At 44.9% G+C, this 26,739-nt stretch overlaps 1 protein-coding gene across 1 annotated transcript; it reads left to right on the forward strand.

Moving 5' to 3' along the window:
- On the forward strand, positions 1-26,635 carry LOC100477406 (baculoviral IAP repeat-containing protein 2). The gene is made up of 9 exons (XM_034665640.1): positions 1-225; positions 1,081-3,201; positions 3,293-3,392; positions 6,781-6,859; positions 7,890-7,938; positions 23,220-23,462; positions 25,157-25,411; positions 25,674-25,715; positions 25,824-26,635. The coding sequence occupies exons 2-9, from the start codon at positions 2,304-2,306 to the stop codon at positions 26,015-26,017; spliced, it is 1,860 nt and encodes a 619-aa protein (XP_034521531.1). The 5' UTR covers positions 1-225; positions 1,081-2,303; the 3' UTR covers positions 26,018-26,635.
- The last annotated feature ends 104 nt before the right edge of the window (positions 26,636-26,739 follow it).

The following is a 26,739-nucleotide window of genomic DNA, read 5'->3' on the forward strand; positions in this document are numbered from 1 at the left end:
GGCACCGCCCGCCGAAGAAGGCGCGTCCGGCCGCTCTCTGACGCAAACTCTCGGCGCCCTGGCGCGGCGGTGACGTCAGCGTGCGTCAGCGCGTGCCCCGCCTGGGCGGGGCTGGGGACGCCGGAGCTGAGCCGGCCGGCCGCATCTCCGGGGGCAGCCGCGGTTCGGATTCACGGAGGCCGCCGGCCGTCGCGCCGTTTCCGCGTGTGCTGCCCCGGCCCCGCGGTGAGTGCGGCCCCGGTGCGGGCGCGGGTTGGGGGCGCCAGCCGGGCGGGGAGGGACGGAGGGAGGCCGCGGCCTTTCGGCCGGGCGCTGGGGCAGGGGCGCGGCGGGCTCTCCCCGCTCGCGGACGCTTTTATGTCGGGCTCTCCCCGCTCGCGGACGCTTTTATGTCCGCGGGGAGCCCTGGCCCTGGGACTCGCGGGCTGCGGCAGGTTTCAGGGCCGAGCGGTGTGGGGGCCGGACCGAGCTCTGGCGGCGTCCCCGCGGGGTGTACAGCCGGGTCCCGGGCGCGGGGAGGGGGTCGGGGGAGCCCTGTCCGCCAGGCTGCGGTGTCCCCGAGCCCGGGGCCGCTCGGCCGCTCGTGCTGTTGGGTGTGCGCGCCGGCCTCTCTGCACAGTCTAGGGGTTTATGTTGGCGACTTCGTGATGCCTTTCCCTCCTGGTCACTTCCCTGGCTCTGGACAGACTTGACAGTAAGACGCAGCGTTCCTGCCTGATGGCTGCCGTGCGTGCTGGTTGGAGCGCAGGCTCTCCGTTTGGCCCAGGGGTTTTCCTTTAGCTGCTAGACCTTGTCGCCGGTAGAGGGGAGGCCAGGAGCGAAGTAGCTGCCTGTGTGGACGTGTCCGTCTGTCTTCGGAGTTGGACGTTTTTAAAAAGCACACTTAGTGCTACTGGGCATTTATTTTAATTAAGAATTTTTCCAGTTTGAAAATTTTGGTGACAAATTTTTGGACTTACGATGTGTTATCTAAAGTGTAAATCATTTTTAGACTGTACTGAATACATTGAAAAGTCTGAATTCTCTTTACCATGAAAATATAGCTTTCTGAAATAGCTTTTTTTTTTTTCTTCTTTTCAGATTAACAGCCTCGACGAGTCTACTTTTTTCTCCCCTCATTTCTTTCCCCGGCAGTAATAAATCCCATTATGGAGAACCAGAAACATTATAAAGGGATATAGCTTGAATTTTGTGGAGTGTAATTTTGTGTATGATTATAGTTTTAAAGTAGCAAGGGTTTTCAGAAAGAAGGCTAGTAGGGTTTATTGATATTTTGTGCATAAACAGTTTTGTTTATAATATATCATGCATATGTGATAACACTAGGAAGGATAAGCTGTATCGTGATAAGTTGATTTATGTTTACAAAATGAGTGATATAGATACATGATTTTTAAAGATAGGCTATTTAATTTTTAAATGCAGTGTTAAAGTTCCTGTTGTGGAAATTTTGTGGTTAAATAGTTTATGGAGAAAATACCTTCAGTTGATCAAGTATAATTGGTATGCAGAGTGAGGAAGAAAGACAAACCATGATGCTGCAGAAAATGGAAACAAATGCAGACAATATTTAACAAAGGTGGAAGAGTTTAGCTTTAAGCAGGATCTGTTTGACATCATACACACTAAAACAGGTGTGGGTTCAGCAAAGCTTGTGGGTGTTGATATCCCCAAAAGTTGTTACTGGAGCTAATACAACCCACTTAAGTAAATACTGTTGTAGTGATCACCTGTGTGAAACTAGCCTTCAGATAATATGACCATATAAAGACTTTAATTCTTGTTTGCTAGAACGAAACAAGATTTTAAAAAATACCGTATTAAAGGGCTTGAAAGAAACCTGCATATAGTTTTTCCCACTTGTAGCATAGTCAGTAATTGGCTTGATAAATAGGCTTTGTAGCTTGTAACTAAAAGCATATTGAAGGGATAATTTAGGTACTCTATAATTTAGAATTTTGGGAATATCAACCTCCTCGAAAAATGAAGCAGTTTTAACATATTTCAGTAAGTGTGCCAATTTCAGGTCTTTATGTTAGTATTACACCAAATAATGAGCAGTTAGCCCTCGAGTTACGTAAGGGTTAATCCGAAACAGTACTAGATGATACCTTGGTAATTTAGGGCAGATACTCATCCCACCTGAGTGTAAACTCAGGCAGAAATCCCATGAAGAAGGTGTAGTGAACTTTACATAAGTAGGAGCCTGTTGTTTGATTCTTTTACGTGGTAAAAAAACTAATTTCATGTGAAGATAGAAATTTCATATGAAGATTTTTAGCTATTAAAAAGTAAAATCACTCATGCACAAAACTACTTCCCGAAGACTTATCCCAGGTTCTTCATGTCAGAGAATTAAGAGTACCATGGAAGATAGCACGATCTTATCAAATCAGACAATTGGCAGCAAACAAAAAATAAAATATGACTTCTCATGTGAACTCTATAGAATGTCTACATACTCAACGTTCCCCACCGGCGTTCCCGTCTCAGAGAGGAGTCTGGCCCGGGCTGGTTTTTACTACACGGGTGTGAATGACAAGGTCAAGTGCTTCTGTTGTGGCCTGATGCTGGACAACTGGAAACCTGGAGACAATCCTGTTGAAAAACACAAACAGCTCTATCCTAGCTGTAGTTTTATTCACAGTCTGGTTGCTCTTACTAGCCGGGATTCCACCTTTAAGAATACTTCTCCAATGAGAAACAGTTTTACACATTCATTATCTCCCAGTTTGGAACATGGTGGCTCATTCAGTGGTTCTCATTCCAACCTTGCACCAAACCCTGTTAATCCTAGAGCAGTCGAAGACTTCTCCCCATTGAGGACTAACCCCTACAGTTATGCAATGAGTACTGAAGAAGCCAGATTCCTTACTTACCACATGTGGCCGTTAACCTTTTTGTCACCATCAGACCTGGCAAGAGCTGGCTTTTATTATATAGGACCTGGAGACAAGGTAGCCTGCTTTGCCTGCGGTGGGACCCTGAGTAACTGGGAACCAAAGGATGATGCGATGTCAGAACACCGCAGACATTTTCCCAACTGCCCATTTCTGGAAAATTCTCTGGAGACGCTGAGGTTTAGCATTTCCAATTTGAGCATGCAGACACATGCAGCTCGGCTGAGAACATTTGTGTACTGGCCATCTAGTGTACCAGTTCGGCCCGAGCAGCTTGCAAGTGCTGGTTTCTATTACGTGGGTAAGAAACTAATATGTGGTTGTATGTTTTATCAAGCTCACTTTGTTTTACGTATTAGGATGTGTATTTAAGGTCAGTCTGTTTTCTTCAGGTCGCAATGATGATGTCAAATGCTTTTGTTGTGATGGTGGCTTAAGGTGTTGGGAGTCTGGAGACGACCCGTGGGTGGAGCACGCCAAGTGGTTTCCAAGGTAATTATTTTGAAAGGTATTTCTACACAAAACTGCTTGCAAGAAGTAGGTGTGTTTGCAGGATTTATGTTTACATTTCAATATAGCAAAGCTGCTTTTATGCTGTTGGGGAATTGGTCTTCTCAAGCACCAGATCTGGGGCCTGTGGCTGGCTCAGTGACTCCTGGTCTGGGGACCATCAAATCGCACGGTGGGTGTAGAGATTACTTAATTAAAATATACTGAATTTTAACATTAGTTATTTTGATAAAAATGTTTTAGAATGTTCTCTTTTCTTTTGTTAGCTACGTATTCAGGATATAATTTAACTTGCTATTATTTTTAAAGATTTATTTATTAGAGAGTGAGCGCGAGCGGGAGCGCTAGCAGGGTAAGGGGCGTTGTGGGGGGAGTGGGGAGACAAGCAGACTTGATTCCGGGCTTGATCTCAGGACCCTGAGATCATGACCTGATTGGGAGTCAGATGCCTAACAGACAGAGCCACCCAGGTGCCCCTAGTTTAAGTTATTCTTGAGGACTCATCTACAATTATGGCCATGCGTTTTATCTGTAGGGTTCCCATTTTTGCTTTTAAGAACTCTTAAGGATTACAAAGATGTGTAAAATAGCATGAAAGAACATATGTTGGAGAAAAAGTGAGAGAAAAGGATAATAAGAAGGGACACAAAATGACCCTGAAGAAGGCAAATACAAACATGCATATAATGAAAGCTAAGTCTAATCGTAAATTATTTTTTTGTTTTATCTTGTGATAAGATCTTGTGATATCTTAGTCACTCTGTCTCCAGCAGTATGTCCTGTTTTCTACTGTAGCCTACAAAGAATTGAGAGGCAGTATCGTTTGTGGAAATAGAATTAGAAATTCTTCATTTTTGAGGAGCTGTGTGAACTTGGACAAGTTATGTGACCCATTTGAAACTCTGTCCTTATCAGTATAATGGCGTTGGACTAGATAATTTTTTAAAAATTGTAAAAAATACATAACAAAATTTACCATTTTAACCCTTTTTAAGTGTGTAGCTCTGTGACATTAAGTATGTTCCCATTGGTCCTCCATCATTACCACCAGACTTTCTCATCTTCCAAGCTTGTGCTCATCACACGATCTCTCCATCCCCATCCCCCCAGCCCCTGCAGCCACCGTTCTCCTTTCTGTCTCTCTGAATCTGACTGGGCACCTCCCATCAGTGGGGTCGTACATACAGGACAGTGTTTCGACCTGTGAGTGCCTTTTTTAATGATGAGGAGTCTCTTGACCCCCTTCAGGAAATTAAAACGTCCGTCTGTCATTTTGTTTTATATAAAGATAAACTTGAAGTATTTTATTATGGATCAGTACATTGTTAAGAGTTGGGTTTTAAAATTTTGTCTTCAGTATTCATAATACAGCAAGGTAAGATTTGACTTTCTGACTTTCAAAAGTGACATGTTTTGTTTATATTATTTAGGGAAAAATGTACTTTGTCAGAATTTTCAATGACTTAATTATGCTTGGCTCTATGGGATTGTGTACCTAAAATTTGAAATTTAATAACAGTATTAAAAAGACAAAAATAGCTTTCCAGTTGTGGTGTTTGAATTACTGCGTTTTGTCCTTTATAAAACAAAACAGAACAAAATCTTGGTTTATTTCCTGAATTTGTGTTTTGTTTTAGACGGTTAAATAAGGGAAAAAGACTTAGGGTGGTTTGTGTAAACATTTCAGGAACAGCGAATTTCAATTGTGGATAACCTCTAATCTTAGTAAATGGAAGACCAGAATGGATAATTGTTATCTGTGTATTTAACAGTTCACTTGTCACATATTTGAGTGCTGGCTGGAGGATGTAGCAGTGATGAGGACAGTCTTTGTCCTTACTGAACTTAGAGTAGGGGGATCTATAAGCCAGGGCTCATTGTACTTGCTGCTTTAATCTTAATGTAAGTTAATCGGTCCCAGAGTAAAGATAATTTAAAACTGCATGTTTAATGAGAGCATCGTGAGAACTAGCTGTTTTATCTCCGCAACAAACTGGAGTTGTGAGTGTGCTTCCGTGAGCTCTGTGGATTCTAGCCCGTCAGCAGTAGAAGGGCGCCTGGGTTCCAGCTTGGAGCGATAAGCAACAAAGGCACTGTAAACATAGTAAACATTTGTGGCAGGTGTTTTCCTTTGGCTTGGGCGACTAGCTAGGCGTGGGATTGGTGGGTTGTGTGGCAAGCTTTCACTTCCTAAGAACTGCCATGTTATTAAGTGGCTGTGCAGTTGTAGATCAGCCGTCAGTCTGTGAGGTCTCCCGGTGACCCTGTCCCTAGCTGTCGTTGGGATTGTCAGTTTAGTGTAGCCATCCCAGAAGGTGTGGCAGGATACTTCTCTGCGCTTTTCATTAGTTCCCTTAATGATGAATGATGGTGGAGTGCTTATTTGCTTTCTACATAGCTTCTTTGGTAAAGTGTCGAAATCTTTTGCCCATTTTAAAGTGTTTTTTTTTTTTTTTTAATTACTAAGCTTTGAGGGTTCCTAATACATTCTGGGTACAAGTTCTTTAACAGGTGTGTTTTGCCCACTTTCAGTTTGTGGCTTGCCTTTTCATTGTTTCAGCAGTGGCTTTTGAGGATGTCATTTTATCAGTTTTACTTTGTGTGGGTTATTCTTTTGGTCTCTTAGCTAAGAAATCTTAACTGACCTAAGGACAAAACCATTTTCTGCTGTCTTCTAGAAGTTGCATTGTGTTAGGGTTAACATCTGGTGACGTTCTTCGTGAGTTTTGGGCACAGCATGGTGTAGGTGGGGGCTCGTTGCCTTTGCGGGTCGGTGCTGAGCTGTTCAGCTTATTGAGACACCGAAGGGATAAAATGGAAGTAGCTGGTAGGTGAACTTATTCCTTTGAGCAGCTCTAGGAGTTTGTGAACAAGTTTTTGGGAAACACTGTCATATTGCATATAGACAAAAATATTTCTCTGTGTTTTGGAAGGAGGATTTGTGCTGCAATGGTAGTGGAAGAGGGGACCCCCAAGAAAGATAAGCAGTTGTTATGTTGTGAAAGATCACGTTTTAGGAATATTAATTACAGCTGCTGAAACTGTGTTAGTCCCCAAACGTCGGTTGTCCAGAACAGCATTTTTCAAGTCTTAGGTTGTGCTCCTTTGAGGTCTAAACCCTTTTATTGTTATTCGTTTAATGTGATTAAATAGAAAACGCCCAGAATGCATCAACACGTAGTAAGAGTTAGTAGCGTTTTACGAGGATTTTTTTCCTGCCCCGTATGTGTGTGCACAAGGTTGTGCCGTAAAATGTTTATACTGAGGACACAATCAGAGTTTGAAAGCCACTTTTCTAGAAGATCAGGTTATATATATATATTTTTTGGTGTATAACACTTTCAAAAGTAATTTTCATCTGCTATTATAGGTGTGAGTTCTTGATACGCATGAAAGGGCAGGACTTTGTTGATGAGATTCAAGCTCGACACCCTCACCTTCTTGAGCAGGTGAGTAAGTTTTTATATTTGGCAACGCTGAGTTCTCCTAAATGACAGTGACAAAGAATATCAGGAGTAATATTTACATCTGTTTTCTTACTAAGTATGGTTAATTGCTTTATGTCCAATTAATGACACCTTTAATTTTTATTTTTGTAACCACCTTGCTTGTTCAGGGCCTTTTAAAAATTTGTAGGGGTGCCGGGAGGCTCGCTTGGTTGAGCATCTGAATTGCGGTTTCGGCTCCGGTCCTGATTTCAGGGTCCTGGGATCAAGTCCCGTGTTGGGCTCCACGTTCAGTAGGAATGTGCTTGAGATTCTCTCTCTCCCTCCACCCCTCCCCCTGCTTGTGCTCACTTGCTGTCTCTAAATAAATACATCTTTATTATTTTTTTTTTTTAAAGATTTTATTTATTTGACAGAGATAGAGACAGTCAGAGTGAGAGGGAGCACAAGCAGGGGGAGTGGGAGAGGAAGAAGCAGGCTCATAGCGGAGGAGCCTGATGTGGGGCTCGATCCCATAACACCGGGATCACGCCCTGAGCCGAAGGCAGACGCTTAACCGCTGTGCCACCCAGGCGCCCCTAAATACATCTTTAAAAAAAAAAAAAGATTTTCTTCCTTTTAGGCTTCTGAAAAATCACTCAGTCTCCCCCTGGCAAATCTGTGGTGGGATTGGAGGAGGATATGTAATGTCTCTTCCATCTTTTCCAGAAAAACAAATAAAAACAACTTGTTAGGAGTTAGGAGCCTCTGAGAGTGATCCAGCTGAAATAGCTTTTAAATGGAAGGAGGAACCATTAATATTTTTTCTCCTTTCCTGAAACTAAAGAAATACTTGAACTCTAATTTCATAGTAGGTAAAGTTTAAGGGGATTTTTATGATGATTAAGGTAGAACAGAGCAAGGTAAGTATATAAGTTACCTAGTTTTCGGAAGAGTATGTATGTTACTTAAGGTAAACTTATCTTGGTGTTGCTCTGTTTAAGATCGTTTGAGATTTTTTATTTTACCTATTAATTTTTCTCCTGTTTCATAGCTTTTGTCAACATCAGATGCTCCTGGAGATGAAAATGCCGATCCACCAAGTATGTATGAAAATATTTCAAATGTAGAATGGGAATTTTTATAAGAATGTTAAGCACAAAAGTATATAAACAGAGGATTTGATTCCTGAGGACATAGGAAAAAGTGCTGGGAAGTTAACTAGTAACTATTACGTATCTGCTAAGACTCATGACATTTTTATAGCATTCTAGCAAGTATACTAATCTTTGTTCTTCAAGTGCTCACCTTCCAACTGGGGAAACAGGACATATGCAGAAGAGAAATAACCATCACAGAGAGCGCAGAGAGTGCCACATGAGAAGTATGAACAGTAAACCCTCCGAAGAGGACAGTTTGCTGTAAGCCAGTATGTTTGGAAAGGGCCAGTTGACGGATGATAGAACAATTGGGCTAGATATTAGTTATTCGTTAGGTGTGTAGTATTTTAATGCAAGGATAGGAAATAGATCTGGTTAGAACTTAGTTTTGGCCACATCTGGCATTTAGTTTATGTATTTACATATGTTAGGGTGTCCAAGATAAGATAACAGTGCACCCTTTCCTGGCATATACCATGACTCAGATGACTCAGGAGGGTTGTTGAGGATTTGGATTTGGTATTTGACATGATAACTACTTCCTGTGTATAGAGGTGGAAAAGATAACAGGGCTGACTGCTCTTGCTTTAAATTTATAACCATAGCTTTCTGTGGGCCGCACTGCCACCCTTTGCAGCTCCCTGATACAGTGACTGTCACTTTCTGTCTTTGGAAGTTTCTACGCTCTTTTCTCTAACTTGCAGCTCATAATCTTGCGTCACTGAGGAAATAAACACAATCAAAAGAGAGCTACTCCCATTTCCTCCCAGCAAAGCCACCAGTCTGAGATGTATCCATACCACTAGCCTTTCTGTTCTTTTCATGAAGGAACTAAGGCCAGCTTTTCTTGTCCTTTGTCCTCTGAGTCTCCAGCCTGCTGCCAGGTTCAGAACTTCGCCTTGGCAGTGCTCTTCCCTTCTGTCTCCTGGCGTCAGTTTTTCAGTCTCCGGAATATTTATTTCAGCATACGAACTTAAGGTACCGTAACCGGTCCTAAGAAGACCCTTCCTTGAGCCCGTGTCATCTTCTAGCTGTTGTCTCGCTTGTCCGCTTCCCTTTACGACCAAATGTGTAGAAAGATTTATCTGTGCTTACTCTCTTTTTCCCATTCTTTCTTGAACTTACTCTGCTGAAAACTGCTCTTGTCAGGGTCACCAAGAACCACCGTCTTAGTTAATCCACTGCTTGACCTGTTACCAGCATCTGAAACAGTTGAGTGCTTCATCCCTTTCGCCCCTAGCTGTGTTGGGATAGAATCCACGTATGACACGATGTCAGTTTAAGATAAGAGGTGGCATGATTGATACACGCCCATTGCTACACGGTCACCACGTTAAGATTAACATCCTGGACACCTCCATAATTTTAGGGTTTTTGTGTGGTAAGAGTATTTAAGATTTGCTCTTTTAGTAACTTCCAGGTGTGTAATGCAGTCTTGTCATCTGTAGCCAGTACACTGTGCATTAGATTCTCAGAACTTACTCATCTGATAAAGTCCATCGTGTCATTGCAACAGGCAGGGTTTCCTTCTTTTTATGGGTAAATAATATTCTGACATATTAGCATGTTTTCTTTATTTGGATCTGCCGATGAACAGCGAGAGGCTGTCCTCATGTATTGGCTGCTGTGAATCACGCTACAGGGAACGTGGGAGTGCAGATAAATCCTTCAGAAAGTGATTTCGTTTCCTGCTGATAAATACACAGAAGTGGGATTGCTGGATCATAGGGAAGTTCTATTTTTTTCCTTTTTAAAAAAATGTAAAATTTATTTTAGAGAGCATGCATTCGCACGTGGCAGGAGGTACAGAGGGAGAGGCAGACTCCAGCAGACTCCCGCTGAGCGCAGCCTGACACGGCTGCATCTCACGACCTGAGATCATGACCCGAGCCGCAGCCGAGAGTCAGACGCTCAACTGACTGGGCAGCTCAGGTGCCCTGGGAGGTTCTATTTTTAATGTTTTGAGGAATCTCAGTACTGTTTTCCACAGTGGCTGCGTTACTTCACGTGTCCACCAAGAGTGTACGAGTTCCCCTTTCTCTGTGTCCTCGCCAACACTTGTTTCTTGTGTTGTTGATTCCGGCCATTCTGACAGGCATGAGGTGGTGTCTCATTGTGGTTCTGATTGATCTGTATTTCCCTGACGATGAACGATGTCGAACATCTTTTGATGTGTCTGTTGGCCGTCTGGGTGTCTTTGGGAGAATGTTATTCATGTCTTCTGCCCATTGTTTAGTTGGGTTATTGATTTTTTGAGAGTTGAGTTTGATAAGTTCTTTATAGATTTTGGATCCTAGCCCTTTCTCACATAAGTCATTTGTAAATATCTTCTCCCATTTTGAAGGTTGCCTTTTAGTTTTATTGACTGTTTCCTTCACTGTGCAGAAGCTTTTTATCTTGATGAAGTCCCAAAAGTTCATTTTTGCTTCTGTTTTCCTTGCTTCTGGAGACATGTCTAGCAAGAAGTTGCTATGGCTCATGTCAGAGAGTTGCTGCCTGTGTTCTCCTCTTTCTCCTCTAGGATTTTGATGGAGTCCTGTCTCACATTTAGGTCTTTCATCCGTTTTGAGTCTATTTTTGTGTATGGTGTAAGGAAATGGTCCAGTTTTGTTCTTCATGTGGCTGTCCAATTTTCTCAACACCATTTGTTGAAGAGACCGTCTTTTTTCCATTGTATATACCTTCCTGCTTTGTCGAAGATTAGTTGACCATAGAGCTGAGGGTCCATTTCTGGGTTCTCTGTTCTGTTCCATTGGTCTGTGTGTCTGTTTTTGTGCCAGCACCATGCTGTCTTGGTGATCCCAGCTTTGTAATACAGCTTGAAGTCAGGCATTGGGATGCCCCCAGCTTTGGTTTTCTTTTACAACAATTCCCCTGGTGATTTGGGGTCTTTTCTGGTTCCACACAAAATTTAGGATTATTTGGTTCAGCTCTTTGAAAAATGCTGGTGGCATTTTGATAGGGATTGCATTGAATGTGTGAACTGCTCTGGGCAGCACAGACATTTTAATAATGTCTGTTCTTCCAGTCCATGAGCATGGAATGTCTTTCCATCTCTTTGTGTCTTCCTCAATTTCTTTTTTTTTCTTTTTTAAGATTATTTATTTATTTATTTATTTGACAGAGACAGCGAGAGAGGGAACACAAGCAAGGGGAATGTGAGAGGGAGAAGCAGGCTTCCCGCCGAGCAGGGAGCCCGATGTGGGGCTTGATCCCAGCACCCTGGGATCATGACCTGAGCCAAAGGCAGATGCTTAACAACTGAGCCATCCAGGCGCCCCTCTTCCTCAATTTCTTTCATAAGCGCCCTGTAGTTTCTAGAGTACAGATCCTTTACCTCTTTGGTTAGGGTTATTCCCAGGTATCTTACAGTCTTCGGTACAGTTGTAAGTGGGATCAGTTCCTTGATTTCTCTTTCTGCTTCATTATGATGTACAAAAATGCAACAGATTTCTGTATGTTGATTTTTTATATCTGTTCTCGCAGGTTTTTGGTGGAGTCTGTCAGGTTTTTTATATAGAGTGTCATGTCATCTGCAAGTAGTGAAAGTCTGACTTCTAACTTGCTGATTTGGATGCCTTTTATTTCCTTCTGTTGTCTGACTGCTGAGGCTAAGACTTCCAGTTCTGTGTTAAATAGTAGTGGTGAGAGTGGACATCCCTGTCTTGTTCTTGACCTTAGAGGAAAAGCTCTCAGTTTTTCCTCAGTGAGGATGATACTAGCTGTGGGTTTTTCGTACATGGCCTTTATGATGTTGAGGTATGTCCCTCTAAACCTTTGCCGAGGGTTCTTATCCTGAGTGATGTCCTATGTTGTCAGATGCTTTTCTGCATCTATCAGAGTGATCATATGGGTCTTATCCTTTCTCTTCAGTATCACACTGATTGATTTGCAAATATTGAACCACTCTTGCAGCCCAGGAGTAAATCCCACTTGATTGTGGTGAATGAGTCATTTAATGTACTGTTGGATTTGATGTGCTAATATTTTGTTGAGAATTTTTGCATCCATGTTCATCAGGGATATTGACCTGTAGTTTTCTTTTTTGGTGGGGTCTTTGTCTGTTTTTGGTATCATGGTAATACTGGCCTCATAGAATGAATTTGGAAGTTTTCCTTCCTTTTCTAGTTTTTGGAATAGTTGAGAAAAATAGGTACTCACTTTTCTTTAAATGTTTGGGAGAATTCCCCTGGGAAGCCATCTGGCCCTGGACTCTTGTTTGTTTAGGGGATTTTTGATTGCTGATTCAATTTCTTTGCTGGTTATGGGTCTGGTCAAGTTTCTTATTTCTTCCTGTTTTAGTTTTGGTAATTTATGTGTTTCTAGGATATACCCATTTCTTCCAGGTTGTCCAGTTTGTTGGCATATAGTTTTTCATGATATTCTCTTAGAATTGCTAGTATTTCTGTGGTGGTGTGATTTCTTTCATTGGTGATTTTATTTATTTGGGTCCTTCTCTTTTAAGTCTGGCTAGGGGTTTACCAATTTTATTAAATCTTTCAAAGAATCTGCTCTCGGTTTTATTGATCTGTTCTGTTGTGTGTTTTTTGTGGTTTTTTTTTTTTCTCTATCCTCTATTTCTGCTCTAATCTTTATTTCCCTCCTGTTGGCTTTAGACTTCTTATTGTTCTATCCCCAGCTCCTTTAGGTGTAAGGTTAGGTTGTGTATTTGAGTCCTTTCTTGCTTCATGAGGTAAGCCTGTATTGTTACAGACTTCTCTCTTAGAACCGCCTTTGCTGCAGCCCAAAGGTTTTGGACCATCGTGTATTCATTTTCATTTGTTTCCATGTAGGCTTTTATTTCTTTGATTTCCTGGTTGACCCATTCATTCCTTAGAGCATGTTGTCTAACGTCCATGTATTTGTGGTCTTTCCAAATTTTTTTCCTGTGGTTGACTTCAAGTTTTATAGTGTTGTGGTATGTATTTGTTGAGGCCTGATTTGTGACCCTGTATGTGACCTGTTTTGGAGAATGTCCCATGTGTACTCGAGAAGAATGTGTATTCTGCTTTAGGATGAAATGCTCTGAGTATCTGTGAAGTCCATCTGGTCCAGTGTATCATTCAAAGCCATTGTTTTCCTTGTTGATTTTCTGCTTGATCTGTCCATTGATGTGAGTGGGGTGTTAAAGCTCCTACTTTTACTATATTAGTGAGTTCCTTGGTTCTGAATTGTTTTATGTATTTGGGTGTTCCCAAGTTGGGGGTATAAATATTTACTATTGTTAGATCTTCTTGTTGGAGAGACCCCTTAATGATGATATAGTAGTGAGCTTCTTCATCTCTCATTACAGTCTTTGGTTTAGAATCTGGTTTGTCTGATACAAGTATTGCTTCTCCAGCTTTCTTCTGACGTCCATTTGTGTGGTCGATGGTTCTCCATCTCCGCGTTTTCAGTTTGGTGGTGTCTAGGTCCAAAATGTGTCTTTGGTAGGCAACACATAGATGGGTCTTTTTTTTTTTTTTTAATCCATCCCGACACCATATGTCTTTTGATCGGAGCATTTAGTCTGTTTACATTCAGAGTAATTATTGATAGATTTGAATTTAGTGCATTTTATTACTTGTTTTGTAATTGTTTCTGGAGATTTTCTCTGTTCCTTTCTTTGTCATTTTAATCTTTCCTTTCTGCTCAAAGAGTCACCTTTAGTAGTATTTCTTGCAGGGCTAGTTTATGATCATGACCTCCTTTAGTTTTGTTGGTCTGGGAAACTCTTCATCTCTCCTTCCGTTCTGAAAGACAGCCTTGCTGGGTGGGGTATTCTTGGCTGCTGACTTTCCCATTCAGCATGTTGAATACATCATGCCCCTCCCTGCTGGCCTGCCAGGTGGCTGTGGGGAGATCTGCAGCTGGTCTTACGCTTCTTCCCTTGTAAGTTAAGGACTTCTTTTGTCTCGTTGATTTTAAGACTTTTTCTTTGTCAGTGTGGTTTGCAGAATTCCCTGTAGTGTATCTTGGTGTGGGCCTGCTTTTGTTGATTTTGATGGGAATTCTCTGTGCCTCCTGGATCTGGATGTCCATTTCCTTCCCCAGATTAGGGATGTTTTCTGCTATTATTTCCTCACTTAAACCTTCTGCCCCCCTTTCTCTTCTTCTTCTGGGACTCCTGTCATACCCACATTATCATGTTCAGCAGAGTTGCTGATTTCCCCACGTGTGTTCTGGTGTTCCATAATTCTTTCTTCCTCTTTTGTTCAGCATCATTATCTTCCATTACTCTGTCTTCTGGGTCACTAATTCATTCCTGACATTGTAGCCTGCTGTTCCTTGCGTCAGGCCTGTTTCCATGATCAGTTATTGCATTTTTCATCTCTGACTGATTCTGTGTTATTCTCTTATCTCTGCAGTAAGGGCCTCCCTGAAGTCTTCCATTCACTTCTCAAGCCCAGCGAGTAGTGTATCCTTACGATTGTTGCTTTAAACTCTCCATCAGGCATGTTACTCCTTTCTGTTTCACTTAGATCTCTGGCCATAGCTTGTCTTGTTCTCTGATTTGGGAGAAATTCCTCCATTTTGGCATTTTGTCTAAGTCTCTGCCTTCTTTCGTGTGTTACAAAAGCCTGTTATGTCTCCTGCTCCTGAAAATAATGGCCTTACGGAGAAGAGGTCCCGTAGTGCCCAGGGCCTGGAGCTTCAGGGAGTGTCTCAGGTGTGTGTGGCATGCCCCCTGCTGCTGTGGTTTGGCTGCTCTGTCCTTCGGGCAGGTGGTCTGCAGAGGCTCTCCTTGCTCGCTGTGGGCAGTGTTTGGTACCTGGCCTGAAAGTGGCGAGTTTTAACANATTCATTCCTGACATTGTAGCCTGCTGTTCCTTGCATCAGGCCTGTTTCCATGATCAGTTATTGCATTTTTCATCTCTGACTGATTCTGTGTTATTCTCTTATCTCTGCAGTAAGGGCCTCCCTGAAGTCTTCCATTCACTTCTCAAGCTCAGCCGGTAGTATCCTTATGACTGTTGCTTTAAATTCTCCATCAGGCATGTTACTTCTTTCTGTTTCCTTAGATCTCTGGCCGTGGCCTGTCTTATTCTCTGATATGGGAGAAATTCCTCCGTCTTGGCATTTTGTCTAAGTCTCTGCCTTCTTTTGTGTGTTACAAAAGCCTGTTATGTCTCCTGCTCCTGAAAATAATGGCCTTATGAGGAAGAGGTTCTGGAGTGCCCAGGGCCTGGAGCTTCAGGGAGTGTCTCAGGTGTGTGTGGCATGCCCCCTGCTGCTGTGGTTTGGCTGCTCTGCCCTTCGGGCAGGTGGTCTGCAGAGGCTCTCCTTGCCCGCTGTGGACAGTGTTTGGTGCCTGGCCTGAATGTGGCAAGTTTTAACAAGGTGTGCTCTGCTCTGCTTGTGAAATGAGACCTGACACCAACTCCACCAGAACTGAGGCCTTGCAGGACTCCCTGGTTGGGAGACATGTGGGAGGGGTTTCTGTTTGTCTTCTGGGGAAGGGGCTTGCCTCTCTGGGACTGAGGCAAGCCTGCCTGAGAAGGGCCTTCCCGGCAGAGCGCAGGGGTGTGGGACCTGGTGTAAGCAGGTTTGGCAGCCGGTGTGGGCACTGCTCTGTTTACTGCAGGTGGCTCCGTGTTTATGCTGAGGGGTGGGGAGGGAAATGGGGCCAGCGGGCTCCTTTGTACCCAGAGAGGCATCTGTCTGAATGTTACTCTCCAAGAAGAGGGAACACTCTACCCCCTGTGTGCCCCAGGCACATTTCAGGTTTTTCAGATCACTGTTTCCATGCTGTCCATCTCCGGGTTATTTGCCTGTCTCCTCTCCAGCGGTAGGGCAGTGCCTTCCAGGCTCTAGTCCAGCCCAGCCCAGCCCGCTGACCCTGAAAACTCCAGGCTTTAATCCTGGCTGGTTGCAAGAACTCAAGAAATTCAGCCCCTGTCATTTTCCCAGACAGTGGCTTTGGGGAAACGTTCTTGTGCATTTTCCTGTGTGCTCCCCTCTCTCCCCCTTCTTTGCAACCAGGGCTCCCTCCCCTCCGCAGCTCCTGCAATCCATTTCTCCCCCAGACCATGTCTCCACACTTCCTACCTTCTTCAGTGTGGCTTCTTCTCTCTCTTAGTTTTGGTGTGTGTTCTTTCAGTCATCAGGGTGATTTCTGGGGTATTTAGGATGATGTGATATGTATCTAGCTGAGTTCAAGGGACGAGGTGAGCCTGAGGTCCCCTGCTCCAGCACCGTTTTAGCTGTCCCTGCCCCCAGTTTCATGTCTGTGTTCATCAAGGATATATATTGGCCTGAAGTTCGTTTCCATGTAATGACCTTGTCTGTCTTTAGTGTCAGGGTGATGCTGGCTGCATGAAATGATTTTGGGATTGTTTTCTTCTCTGCAGTATTTGGAAAGAGTTTAAGAAGGGTTGGTGTTAATTCTTTTTAAAATCTTCGGTAGAATTCATCAGTGAAATCATTGGATTTTGTTGTGAGATTTTTGATTACTGCTTTTGTTATATATGTTATTGCTGTGTTCAGATATTTTATTTTTACCTGATTCAGTCTTGGTTAAGCTGTAGGTTTCTAGGAATTTATCTGTTTCATGTATATCGTCTAGTTTCTTAGTGTGTAATTATTCACAGTAGTCTCTTGTGATCTGCATGTTTGGTGCATCATTTGTAATGTCTGTAATTTTTTTCTTTTAAGATTTTATTTATTTTTGACAGAGGGAGACAGCCAGTGAGAGAGGGAACACAAGCAGGGGGAGTGGGAGAGGAAGAAGCAGGCTCCCAGCAGAGCAGGGAGCCCGATATGGGACTCGATCCCAGGACCCTGGGATCACGCCCTGAGCCGAAGGCAGACGCTTAACAGCTAAGCCACCCAGGCGCCCCTAATGTCTGTAATTTTGTAGGAGTCCTCTCTTTTCTAGTTTGGCCTAGCTAGAGGTTTGTCAGTTTTGTTTATCTTTTCAAAAAAACCAACTGTTTGTGCCATTGATTTTTCCTTTTGTTTTTACAGTTTCTGTGGCATTTATTTCTGCTCTGATCTTTAGTATTTTCTTGCTTCTGCTGACCATCGGCTTAGTTTGTTTTTTATTTTTAAACTAGTGAGTTTTCTTAAAAATTTAGGGTAGTTAATATACTGTGTTATATTAATTTCAGGTATATGATATGATTCCATATATTACTCAGTTCTCATCAAGATAAGTGTACTCTTAGTCCCCTTCACCTGTTTCCCCCATCTCCCCTCACCTTATTTTTTTGTATTGTGGACGTATAAAGTTAAGCTTTTTTGTTTGTTTTTTTGTTTTTGAGAGCTGTCATTGTTTTCTTTTTTTGTTTTTAAAGATTTACTTATTTTAGAGGGCGTGTGCGTGGTGAGCTCATGGGGCGGGGGAGAAGGAGAGAGAATCTCAAGCAGTGTCTCTGCTGAGCAGGGAGCCTGATTGGGGCTTAATCCCAGGACCCTGAGGTCACGACCTGAGCCAAATCCAAGAGTTGGATGCTTACCCAGCTGTGCCACCCAGGCACCCCAGAGAGCATTCATTGTTCTTAATTTAGCTATTTATTGCTGAAAACTTCCCTCGCAGATCTGCTTTTGCTGCACCCCCTTAGCTTGGGTGTGTTGTGTTTTTGTCTGTCTCAAGTATTTGCTGGTTTCTTACTGATCTCCTTTCTGCTGGTTGGCTGTTCACGAGTGTGTTGTTTAATTTCCCTGTTTGTGAGTCTGTTAGTTTCCTTCCTGTTACTGATTCCTAGTTTTATGCCACTGAGGTGGAAAAGGTACTAGATTTGACTTCAGTGTTTCCAGTTTGTTAGGGGAAGCTGGGCTCTGTCCCGAGGGCTGTTCCACGAGAGCTTGAGAAGCATGTGTGTTCTGTGCGGTTGCGTGAGGCCCGCTTGGTGCCCTGGTGTTCAGCTCTGTGGTTGCCCTGTGAACCTTGTGTCTGGTGCTCTGGCCAGCGTTGAAAGTGGGCTGTTGAAGCCCCTGCTTGTATGTATTCGTCTCTTTTCCTTGCTTTAGTTTTGTTAATATTTGCTTGAAATATATATTTATTTAAAATTTTATTTATTTATTTAAGAGAGAGAGAATCTCAAGCAGATTCTGTGCTGAGTGCAGAGCCTGACGTGGGGCTCGATCTCACGACCCGAGCTGAAACCAAGAGTCGGCTTCGCTGACGGGCCCCAGGCGCCCCTTAAATGTCCAGGTGCTGCAGTGTTGGGAGCGCACATTATGCATCTGTTATGTCCTCTCGATGAGCTGACCCTTCAGAGAGACAGCCAGTGAGAGAGGGAACACAGCAGGGGAGAGGGAGAGGAAGAAGCAGGCTCATAGCAGAGGAGCCTGATGTGGGGCTCGATCCCATAACACCGGGATCACGCCCTGAGCTGAAGGCAGACGCTTAACGACTGTGCCACCCAGGTGCCCCGTCTGTGTCTTTTGATTAGAGAGCGTAGTCTTTTTACGTTTTAAAGTAATTACTGGTCCTCTGAAGACTTACTACGATTTTTTTTTTCCAGTTCCTTTGTTCATTTCTTCCTCTTACACTACAGTCCTTTCTGACTTACTTTCTGTAGCAGCGTGCTCTAATTCCTTTCCGTTACATCTTGTGCATCTGCTCTGGGTTTTGTCTTTGTGCTCACCGTGACGTTCACCTAAAACGTCTTAAGAGATGGAGTCACGTGCTTCACGCTGGCAACACCTTACCTCACCGCACACGTGGCACTGTTGATGTCCTGCCTCTGATACGGATCCAGTACCAAGTTACTTCAGCTCTAGTTGTTCACGTTACTGTGTTTTAGCTGGGACGCTAGAGGTGCAGGCATCGTAGAGGGTGTTCTGGATTCGACTCCGTATTTACCTTTACCAGGAAGTGGTACGCTTGCGTGTGTTTCCGTGTTGCTGCAGTGTCCATTTCAGCTTGCAGGTAACCTGTGAGCACTGGCTGTAGGGCTGCTTTAATGTTGGGTAACTCCTTCAGCTTCGGTTTTCTGGAATGTCTATCTTTTTTTTTTTCCTTCATTTCTGAAAGACGGTTTTGCCTTCATCGTCAGTGTGGTCTTGTTTTCTGAGTCTGTCAGCCGGCCTCCACGGTCTCTGCGGAGCAGCGTGTGGACAGCCAGAGGGTGTCCCTTGTACGGGAGCAGATGTTTTTTCCTTGCTGTTTTCACAGTTCTTTTTTTTTTTTTTTTTAAGATTTTATTTATTTGACAGAGACACAGCCAGCGAGAGACAGAACACAGGCAGGGGAGTGGGAGAGGAAGAAGCAGGCTCCCAGTGGAGGAGCCTGATGTGGGGCTCGATCCCATAACGCCAGGATCACGCCCTGAGCCGAAGGCAGCCGCTTAACGACTGAGCCACCCAGGCGCCCCTGTTTTCACAGTTCTCTCTTTGTCTCTGTCTTTTCACATTTTGACTATTACACATTTGAAAATAATGTTAGGGTTGGTCATGCTTGTGGTTCTTTGATTTTACTGTTGCTGGAAATACAGTAACAGAACCAGAAAATCTCTCCCATGATTTGGGAAGTTTTCAGCTGTTATGTCTTTTTTTTGTTTGTTTTTTTAAAGATTTTATTTATTTGACAGAGAGACACAGTCAGCGAGAGAGGGAACACAAGCAGGGGGAGTGGGAGAGGGAGAAGCAGGCTTCCAGTGGAGGAGCCTGATGTGGGGCTCGATCCCAGACTCCGGGATCACGCCCTGAGCCGAAGGCAGACGCTTAACGACTGAGCCACCCAGGCGCCCCACAGCTGTTATGTCTTTAAATAAGCTTTCTGCCCCCTTTTCTCCTCTGGGACTCCTACGATGTGGCTGTTCATTTGTTTGGCGGTGTCTCATAACTCACATAGGCTTTCTTTACCTTTCCATTCTTTTTTCTGTTTCCACAACTGGCTGATTTCAAATAATCTCCCTTCGAGTTCTCTGATTCCTTGTTCTGCATGGTGAGGTCAGTTCTTGAAGCTCGCGACTCAGTTTTCCAGTTCTGTTATTGTATTCTTCGGCTCCAGGATTCCTTTTTGGTTCTTTTTTTGTGGTTTCTGTTACTTTATTAAACTTCTGAAATGTATTATCATTTCTTTTATTTTTCTACCTTTGTTCTCTTGAATTTCGTTGAGTATAAGATGCTAATATTTAGTGTGTTAGGCAGATTGTAGATCTCCCATTTCTTTGGGGTAAATTACTGGGTCTTTCTTGGTTTCCTTTGGTGCTGTTTTGCGTGCTATAAGTAGCCTTTCATTGGTGTCTGTGCCTATGACAGAAACATCTCTCCTAGTCTTCACAGACTGGTTTTGGCAGATACTCTTTTCCTGTCAGCACCCTTGGCTGGTACCTGGCTGGGCCCAGTTTTGAGGCTGGTGCTTGGTCTGTGGTGGGGTCTGTGGTGGGAGACTTGTCACCAGCAGCTCAGGCTGGTGTGGACTTTGGCCCCTTGCTGGACGGTACTGTCTCCAGTACGTTGTTCTATAGGATGTTGGGGTACGCGTCTGCTGCAGGGTCCAGAGTTGGGGCCTCAGACGGCAGGACTGTCACCAGATATGCAGATGGGTATGGCTCCGTCTAGGTCCGTGGAAGGGCTCCTTTCTGGTCATTGATGGGTCCCTTGGTTAGCGGGACAGGCCGTGGGCCATGGCTGAGTGGGGCCGGCGCGGAGCCCAAGGGCTGTGGTTAGTTCTACAGCCAAGACTGAGGCCTGCACACCTGGCTCTGGAGGCACACGTGGGCATGTCCCCTGCCAGGTGCTTTGGTGGGCAGGATTGCTTCCAGATGCTGTGTGGAGAGGCTGGAGCTGTTGCAGGAGGTGCAGACAGGAGTGCTCCTCCCTGGGTCCTGGTGCCGGTTGTGTTGCTGTGGCCTGAGGCTAAGCGCTTTCAGGAGCTCCAGATGTGCGCTGAGCAGTGTCTCCTGCTGGGCCCCTGTGCTAGCAGGACTGTTTGAAGATTGAGGCTGGGATAGGTGGGTCCCTCCGATTCTACGTTCTGATCGAGTGTGGTGGATTCACCTGTAGTGGCTCCTGGACTGTGGCGGGATCCAGTTCACAGGCAGTTTCTGTGTCTGCAGCTGGAACTGAGGTCTGTACGTCTGTGTGCCAAAGCATGGGTAGGCCTGGGTCCTCTTCGTTCTTTTGTGTAGGGTGCTGGTGACAGGATCAAGCTAAACGGGCCTGTAGCCAAGTCCTGAGGGTATGGAGCTGTTCATGGGTTTGTTGCCAGGCCCGGGGTTGGCAAGTCAGCCTCTGGGTGCAGGCCTGTCTTGTCACAACAGTTGTCCTTGGTATTGGGCTTCACTGGGGTTTCATAATCTTCTGCCTGCATCTCAGAGCTTTCACAACAGCACCGTTGTTTGCAGGTGGATTCCAAATTACTGTTGAGTCACAGTACAAGCGGGGGACGTCTTTTTTGGTAGTCTTGCTGACATGACTCTCCTGCATCCATCTTAAGACACCTTCGCTTGGCTTCCTGGACACCACATTCTTGGTTTTCCTCTGTTTCTCTGGTTAATCATGAACAGTCTCCTTTGCTGGCTCCTTTTTGAAACCACAAATGATGGACTGCTTCTCAACACTTGGACCAAATTTATTTCTTCATTTCCTGAGCTCCAGGCTGGCACGTCCAACTACATGTTTAAATCTCTACTTGATTATAATGGGTGTTTCAGAGGTGATCCGATTAGAGCAGACCTTTTCTCTTGTCTTTGATCCCTCAGATTTGCCTGCCTGGTCTCCCCCATCTCAGTTAATGGCACCTACCTGCTGAGGTCAGAAAGTTGACTCAAGTCAGGCATCATCCCAGCTCCTGTCTTTACTTGGCGTATTTCATCCGTCGGATGTCCTTTTATCCCCGCCTTCCTTACATGCCCCGCATCTTTGTGCGTGTCTCCATTTCCACAGGACACTGTCAGCCCAGTCCTCACTGCCATCACCGCCTTCGTGATGACCTGGCCGGTCTCCTCGTTCCATCTCATGAACGTTTTATCACAGAGCTGCCTGAATCATCTTCTGAAAACACAAACCAGGTTTTATCATTCTTCACTTCAAATGCCTGCAGAACATTCTAGCACCCCTAGAGTGAAAGATGAACTGGCGAGGCTCTGCACGGTCTGGGGTCACCCTCCTCTCTGCTGCTCACCACTTTCTAGTTTTGTTTTGTTTTTTTTAAGGCTTTTTAAAATATTTATTTGACAGAGCACAAGGAGCAGGAGAGGGAGAAACAGACTCCCTGAGCAGGGAGCCCAATGTGGGACTCGGTCCCAGGACCCTGAGATCATGACCTGAGCCGAAGGCAGACGCTTAACCCACTGAGCCACCCAGGCGTCCCTGCTTTCTAGTTCTTGAATGTCAAGATTTTGTCTCGATTAGGGCTTTTATGCTTGCTGTTCTTCTTTCCTAGACGATTTCTTTCAGGTATTCCCGTAACTCCTTACCATTGACGGGTTTGGAGTAGTGTTGCCTCTCCCCACAGGCCTGCCGTGTGTGTTTGAGCCGCGAGCAGAGTGCCAGTGGCTGTCGTGAAGTCATGTTTATTGGAACACTTCTCCAGCAGAGGGCAGTCCAATGTCTTGAAGGATGACGTCTTTGTAATTTCCACCGAGAATTTCGGTGTTGGTCAGCATGACCCCGTTCCCGGAAAACGCTTCCCTGATGACCCCGTGTCCGTGGTCCTCGTCCTGCCTCGTTCATTTAATCACCTCACACTGCTTTGTTCTCTTCAGAGTGTCTGTGGTGACCGGAGATCACATGACCGCTGCTTCAGCCGCGTCTTTACTACGTCGTTAGGGGTGCTCTTTACTACGTCGTTAGGGGTGCTCTGTGTGACCTGATGGCCCGCTTCACTCTCCTTCCCATCTGTGTTATTCCCCCGACTCCTCTGTCTGCCTGTAGGTCCTTCAGGTGCCAACTCTGATCCCAGCTTTCGTGAAGTCCTGGTGATTTCTCCCTGCTTTCCTGGCCAAACCTACAGTCCTAGAGTGTATTGGTTCCCAAAAATGATTGTACGTCAGAATCATTTCAGGAGTTTAAAAAAGACATGGATTTCTAAGCCCTGTCCTTACAGAGTCTCTCATTAAGTAGGTTCCAAGGTGTAGCGTGGGAAGTGATATTTAAAACAGTATTGCTTGTTGTGCTGTCTTGATTCTCCGTGGTCACACTTTGGTTGGAATTGCAGGTAATTGGTGCGTGAAGCTCATGTGACTACCAGGGTGTGAGCAGCACGAGAGTAAAGTTGTGCCGTGGTCGTGATTTTTCTCTGTATTTTGACATTTGTGGAATTCAGCTTTGGTACATGTCTTTTCAAATAGTTGTCCATTTTGGACCTGGAGAAAGTCCTTCAGAAGACGCCGTCATGATGAACACCCCCGTGGTGACGGCCGCCTTGGAGATGGGCTTCAGCAGAAGCCTGGTGAGGCAGACGGTGCAGAGTAAGATCCTGACCACCGGGGAGAACTACAGAACCGTCAGCGATATCGTGTTAGCGCTCCTGAATGCTGAAGATGAGACCCGAGAAGAAGAGAAGGAACGACAAGCTGAAGAAATGGCATCAGGTACTTGGGAATGTTGGTCGCCCGGCCTTCTCTGTGAGGCCCGGAGGACTGGGTGACCCATCGCAGAGCGCTGGCGTCTGTCTGCTACCTGCTGGCGGCAGCCGCCAGTCGTCTCCAGTGGTGCCCCCTTCCGCGCGGTGGGCCGTGCTAGAACAGTATCCTTAGAAGAGCTTTCTGTTTCAGTAAGATCTGTGAGTGCTGCCAGTCAGAGGATTTTAGCATAAGATCTTGAAGAAGATGGCTTTCCTTCCTCATAAATAACAAATTTAAATGGTTTGAGGAAGGAAGCTTTTAAAGTTGAATGCAGGTCTTATTTCAGTTTTTTGAAAAAATTTCCTTGAAATCCTATTCTTACCATGGTATTGGACTCCCCGATCCTTGCTCAGTGGTCCTTCTACAAAATACACACCTGATGGGGAGGTGCTGGGGCTTGAGAAGCCCCTGTCCGGCCCAGCGACAGTGGGGAGCTGATCAGGGAGCTGACTGTGCTGCTCACGCAGGGGACGCTCTGTGTGTTGAGTAGTCGCGCCTTTGACAAACATGCATGGAGCACGCATGCCCGTGTCGGATCTGTGCCTGTCACCCCTGTGGTGCTTGCTGCTGGGGCTCATGGGCAAGCTGCGGCATCCGCCACACGGAGCGGCCGCACAGGTGAAGGCTGCCCAGTGCTGAGTGGGGGTGTGGGTCGAAGACACTTTCTGGTGACGCTGCTGAGTGATGCTAGGAGTGGGTTAAGAGAGCCTCTTGCGGGGCGCCTGGGTGGCACAGCGGTTAAGCTCAGGGCGTGATCCCAGCGTTATGGGATCGAGCCCCACGTCAGGCTCCTCCGCTGTGAGCCTGCTTCTTCCTCTCCCACTCCCCCTGCTTGTGTTCCCTCTCTCGCTGGCTGTCTCTATCTCTGTCAAATAAATAAATCTAAAAAAAAAAAAAAAGAGAGCCTCTTGCGCTCATGGAGAGGAGCGGGGAAGTCTGATTGCTAAGTTGAGACAGTTGCACTGAAACCCTGGCTCTGTCAGAAAGCAGGTTGTGATTCTGCGAAACAGAGACAATAGTACGAATTGCATGGAGTCTCTGGGAATTAAATGGGAAGTTGGCAGCAAGACACTTGGCGTAGTGCCAAGCACATGGAGACGTTTGTGAAGTGGATGGGCGTGGGAGTGACGGGGCCCAGGGCACATAAGGAGTGGCGGGGCTGGCCTGGGGACCTGGGCGTGTCCTTGTGGGACAGGTGACGCTTGCGCTGCGGCCGTGCTTCTGCAGCCCGGGGTGAGAGGAACATCATCCAGGAGACTGGCTCTGACGTGGGGGAGGTCGCTTGCTCTTGGAGGTTTTTTCCTCCGGGGTTGGACATGAGTCGTAGTCGTACCTGCCGTCTTTAACTGACAGGATCTCCGGTATCAAATAGGGAGTTTGTACGAAAGTGATAGGATGCAAATAGAAATCAGTATTATTAATTCCATGGGGACAGCAGGGTTTGAAGACCTGTAAATACCTCCACGTTAAGAAATGATAAAGACAGGCCCTGTGTGTTGTGTGGACTGTATGATATGCCTTAGCTAAGTCTTCCCGAAGTTCAAGCTCCGATTTATTTAGGGCCTAAATTACTTGTCGGATTGGTTGTGAGGGACTATGTGTGTATACTCGGAGCCCTTTAAAATCTAATGGATTTTTTCTTTTTTCTTCTGTAAATGAAGATGACTTGTCTTTAATTCGGAGGAATAGAATGGCACTCTTTCAACAGTTGACTTGTGTGCTTCCTATCCTGGATAACCTTTTAAAGGCCAATGTAATTAATAAACAGGAACATGATATCATTAAACAAAAAACACAGATACCCTTGCAAGCAAGAGAGCTGATCGACACTGTTTTAGTTAAAGGAAATGCTGCTGCCAGCATCTTCAAAAGTTGTTTGAAAGAAATCGACTCTACATTATACAAAAACTTATTTGGTGAGTTTTTGGTAAAATTATTTCAGAAATCTGTGGGATTGTGTTCATGCATATGTTTGACAAACAAGATAAATCCAGTTAGCCAGCTCTGGTCTGTGCATTGAGCCAGTTCTAAAACGGGTACGTCTCCTCATTGCCCGCGTAGTGTGACTGCGTAGTCCGTGATCTGTAGCTAGTCCGTGTTGTTCAAGAACACGAGTAGTGGGGGAAGCAGTCTTACGTTTGGTAGAAAAACGCCTCCTGTGTGTTTTTCTTTCCTCAGTGGACAAGAACATGAAGTATATTCCAGCAGAAGATGTTTCAGGTAAAACAAAATGAAGGCTTAAGACCAACAGGACATATTACCCCCTTTTTTTTTTTTAACAGGAGTTAAAGTAGAAACAATTTCACTGAAGTTTGTTGTTCTTACCAGGCCTGTCGCTGGAAGAGCAGCTGAGAAGGCTGCAGGAGGAGAGGACGTGTAAAGTGTGCATGGACAGAGAAGTCTCCATCGTCTTCATTCCTTGTGGGCACCTGGTCGTGTGCCAGGAATGTGCCCCGTCTCTGAGAAAATGCCCCATCTGCAGGGGGATAATTAAGGGTACTGTTCGTACCTTTCTCTCATAAAAGTCTTTAGAATATTCTTGACATTTGAAGCCATCTGAAGTGGAAATGAATTACTGGTTCTTTAGGACATTGTGTTGTATTCTGCTTTGCTACTGGTGATCTTGTTTCAGAACATTAGTGTCCTGTGTCCTGTTTAATCTTTGTTTCGATGGGAGGTTGTGTTGGATGAGCTGTGTTAGTGTGCGCGTGCGAGTACGGGAGAGGCTGCGGGGGAGCCTCGGTGCCCACGGTGTCACGTCAGAAGTGCCTGGGATTGGTGTTCTTTCTGGAAGCTTTGAGTACGACCTGAGAGTGTGCAGTTGGCAAGAGCTGGAACCGGAAATGCTGGAGTTTGCCACAGTTACCGTGCCAGATTCTCTTTGGTGTTTTTCCACTTGCGTTTTAAAATAAGGACTTTTTTCTTATTGGTAAATAAGCTTTTCCCTAATTTGTGAGAAACCTCTTAATAAAATTCTTTAAAAAGGCTGCATCAAACATTTTTTTCTCTGACTTAAAATGTATTTTCTCCATGGCTTAATAGGGTTATCAGGGTTAAATGAGTTAATGTGCAGTAGTATCTGTCCCATTGTAAGCACTCAGATGTTAGCTGTTAAATAAAAGTGGAATTCATAAAACAAATTACTAAGAAGTGTTCTTTGGGGCGGGGCGCCTGGGGGGCTCAGATGGTGAAGCGTTTGCCTTCGGCTCAGGTCATGATCTTGGGGTTCTGGGATGAGCTCCGT

Source organism: Ailuropoda melanoleuca, chromosome 8, assembly GCF_002007445.2.
Source record: "Ailuropoda melanoleuca isolate Jingjing chromosome 8, ASM200744v2, whole genome shotgun sequence".
Lineage (NCBI taxonomy): Eukaryota > Metazoa > Chordata > Mammalia > Carnivora > Ursidae > Ailuropoda > Ailuropoda melanoleuca.